The sequence below is a fragment of the Chionomys nivalis genome, chromosome 22 (genome assembly GCF_950005125.1).
Source record: "Chionomys nivalis chromosome 22, mChiNiv1.1, whole genome shotgun sequence".
NCBI lineage: Eukaryota > Metazoa > Chordata > Mammalia > Rodentia > Cricetidae > Chionomys > Chionomys nivalis.
In genome coordinates this window covers 51,759,521-51,763,137 of record NC_080107.1, presented here as the reverse complement: position 1 = coordinate 51,763,137, position 3,617 = coordinate 51,759,521, and the positions used below count along the sequence as shown (strand labels likewise).

The following is a 3,617-nucleotide window of genomic DNA, read 5'->3' as shown; positions in this document are numbered from 1 at the left end:
AGGGTAGGCCCCATGACCAACAATAGATGGCCAACACAACTCAATCATATCTTTGGAAGTTTTTTTTTTTTGTATCATGTTAAGTCAGGATTTTGGGATATTTTTAACCTTTCAAGTCCTTTGTGTATATATTGTGGCTTTGTTTTTATGGGATTCCTGTGTGTGTGAAGGAGTGTGTCTATGTGTCTATATGTATTTCACAAGCTTTCTCTTCAACTTTTTTTCTTCTATGTTTTGTCTTATTTCAAGTTGCGTTTGTTTAATCTTATTTTATTATTATTCCTTAGAGCCTGAATGTCTTTAATGAGAGACAAAAAGAGTGTGGATCTAGATGGAAGGAAAAGTGGGAAGGAACTGGATGGAGTTTGGGAAAACTGTTTCTAGAATATATTATATGAAAAATCTCTGTTCTTAATAAAAGAAAAAAAAATTTAGCCTTTCTGCTATTGACGCGGCCGAGGAAGCATCGCTGAGGGCTCCCATTTCCCTGCCGTCATGTCTAAGTCAGAGTCTCCCAAGGAGCCGGAACAGCTGCGGAAGCTCTTCATTGGAGGGCTGAGCTTCGAAACAACCGACGAGAGTCTGAGGAGCCATTTTGAGCAATGGGGAACACTCACGGACTGCGTGGTCATGAGAGATCCAAACACCAAACGATCCAGGGGCTTTGGGTTTGTTACGTACGCCACTGTGGAGGAAGTGGATGCCGCTATGAATGCAAGGCCCCATAAGGTGGATGGAAGAGTTGTGGAACCTAAGAGAGCTGTGTCAAGAGAGGATTCTCAGAGACCAGGTGCCCACTTAACCGTGAAAAAGATCTTTGTTGGTGGAATTAAAGAAGACACGGAAGAGCATCACCTGAGAGATTATTTTGAGCAGTATGGGAAAATTGAAGTGATTGAAATCATGACTGACAGAGGCAGTGGAAAAAAGAGAGGTTTTGCTTTTGTCGCCTTTGATGACCATGACTGTGTGGACAAGATTGTTATTCAGAAATACCATACTGTGAACGGGCACAACTGTGAAGTAAGGAAAGACCTATCCAAGCAGGAGATGGCTAGTGCTTCGTCCAGCCAAAGAGGTCGAAGTGGTTCTGGAAACTTTGGTGGTGGTCGTGGAGGCGGTTTTGGCGGCAATGACAATTTTGGTCGAGGGGGAAACTTCAGTGGTCGTGGTGGCTTCGGTGGCAGCCGTGGTGGTGGTGGATATGGCGGCAGTGGGAATGGCTATAATGGATCTGGTAATGATGGAAGCAATTTCGGAGGTGGTGGAAGCTACAATGATTTTGGCAATTACAACAATCAGTCTTCAAATTTTGGACCAATGAAAGGAGGAAACTTTGGAGGCAGAAGCTCTGGCCCTTATGGTGATGGAGGCCAGTACTTCGCTAAACCACGAAATCAAGGTGGCTATGGTGGTTCCAGCAGCAGCAGCAGCTATGGCAGTGGCAGGAGGTTCTAATTACAGCCAGGAAACAAAGCTTAGCAGGAGAGGAGAGCCAGAGAAGTGACAGGGAAGCTACAGGTTACAACAGATTTGTGAACTCAGCCAAGCACAGTGGTGGCAGGGCCTAGCTGCTACAAAGAAGACATGTTTTAGACAATACTCATGTGTATGGGCAAACAAACTCGAGGACTGTATTTGTGACTAATTGTATAACAGGTTATTTTAGTTTCTGTTCTGTGGAAAGTGTAAAGCATTCCAACAAAGGGTTTTACTGTAGACCTCTTCTCACCCATGCTGTTGATTGCTAAATGTAATAGTCTGATCATGACGCTGAATAAATGTCTTTTTTTTTCTTTTTTTTTTTTTTTCTTTTTTAAATGTGCTGTGTAAAGTTAGTCTACTCTGAAGCCATCTTGGTAAACTTCCCCAACAGTGTGAAGTTAGAATTCCTTTCAGGGTGGTGCCAAATTCTATTTGGAATTTATTTATGATTGCTTGGGTGTGGAAGCCATTGTCTTCAAAAACCTTGGTGTGGTTAAACTGCCAGTTATTGTGACTTTGAGTTTCACCATTAAAAGGATCATCATCCAAGCAACGTTACAATTTGGTTATAAAATGGTTATTGGCACACCCTATACAATATCAAAATTGAATAATGGTATCAGATAAAATAACAGATGGGAATGAAGCTTGTGTATCATCCGTTATCATGTGTAATCAATAAATGAATTTAATTCTCTTGAAAAAAAATTTAAAAAGAAAAAAGACTTGCCAGGAGATGGTGGTTCATGCCTTTAACCCGAGCCCTCAGGAGGCAAAGGCAGGAGGATCTCTGTGAGTTCGAGGCCAGCCTGGTTTACAGAGCAAGTTCTGGGACTGAATCCATACCTACTTAGAAGCCCTGTCTCAATCCCCCCCCCAAAAAAAACAGACAGAAGACTCACCAAGTCTATCTTTAGGGTACTCTGTAAGGAGTTAGTTAGGAGGTGGTAAATATGATCCAAATACACTGTACAAAATAATTAAATAGCTAGCTGTTCAAATGTGGAAAAGGGAAAATGAACTTGAGCATATAACTCTCAAAAACAGTCCCAGAGCCAATTTCACCTGTAGTGGGAAATACTGCTTGTTCATCCCAGCTAGTTTAGACCCGAAATAATCACACAGAAACTATATTAATTAAATCACTGCTGGGCCCATTAGCTCTAGCTTCTTATTGGCTAACTCTTACATATTAATTTAACCCATTTATATTAATCTGTTTATTGCCACGAGGCTGTGGCTTACTAGCTAAAGTTCTAACCGGTGTCTGTCTCCAGTGGCTCCATGGCATCTCTCTCCACCGTCCTACATTCTGCCCTATCAACAGGCCAAAGCAGTTTCTTTATCCATTAACCAAGAAAAGCAACCCATGACAGAAGGACCTCCCTCGCCATTCACATCTCTTCCTCCTTTTTTAGATAAAAGAGTTCAGAATGGGGTTCACCACTGCACACATAGCTGAAGCAATTATGTCTTTAAATTAGGGATTACTTAAGGAAGAAAAGAAATAAATAGTTATAAGAGTCCCATAGTGAGAAAGTACTAGGAAGAGGTGGAAAGCCACAGGTGGATAGAACTTCACAGGTCATAGTGGAGAAGACCCTTAGGACAATAGCTCCAGTGCAAACATAAGAACCCAAAATGGTATCCAAAGCACAAGAGTCAAGAGTCAACACTCACCCCTCAGTAAAGACCACTATCCCATTGTCTAATCAGGGCAACTTCAAGGGCTTATTGAGTTCATAAAACAGGTAAGGAATGGATGGGATGGGAAGAAGTTTATAACAAGGCATGTATACAAGAAATGAACCAACACCTATTCACACACAGCCCTTCCCTCATCAATAGTGTAATACAGTGAGTGGCAGATGGCCACATATCTATCACAGACCATCACTCCAAGAAGCAAATTGCCAACATATACAGAAAATAAGAAAAAAAAAGATACATTTGAGAAACACCCCTCATAAGGAATGCTTAGGTGTTGAGTCTGAATGGTCCTGAGTATCTCTGGGGCAGTGACTGATGAGGAAGAGATGCCCATGAAGGCAGAAGTACATGGGGGTGTGGAGGAGCAGGAAGATGAGCAGGTTCCCCAGTACTGTGGTCAAGTACATGACCAGCAACAGGGT

At 42.0% G+C, this 3,617-nt stretch overlaps 1 protein-coding gene across 1 annotated transcript; it reads left to right on the top strand.

The window, feature by feature from the left end:
• Positions 1 to 441: 441 nt before the first annotated feature.
• On the top strand, positions 442 to 2,085 carry LOC130864644 (heterogeneous nuclear ribonucleoprotein A1-like). The gene has a single exon (XM_057755311.1). It carries the CDS (start codon positions 496 to 498, stop codon positions 1,456 to 1,458), a length of 963 nt encoding a protein of 320 aa, XP_057611294.1. The 5' UTR covers positions 442 to 495; the 3' UTR covers positions 1,459 to 2,085.
• The last annotated feature ends 1,532 nt before the right edge of the window (positions 2,086 to 3,617 follow it).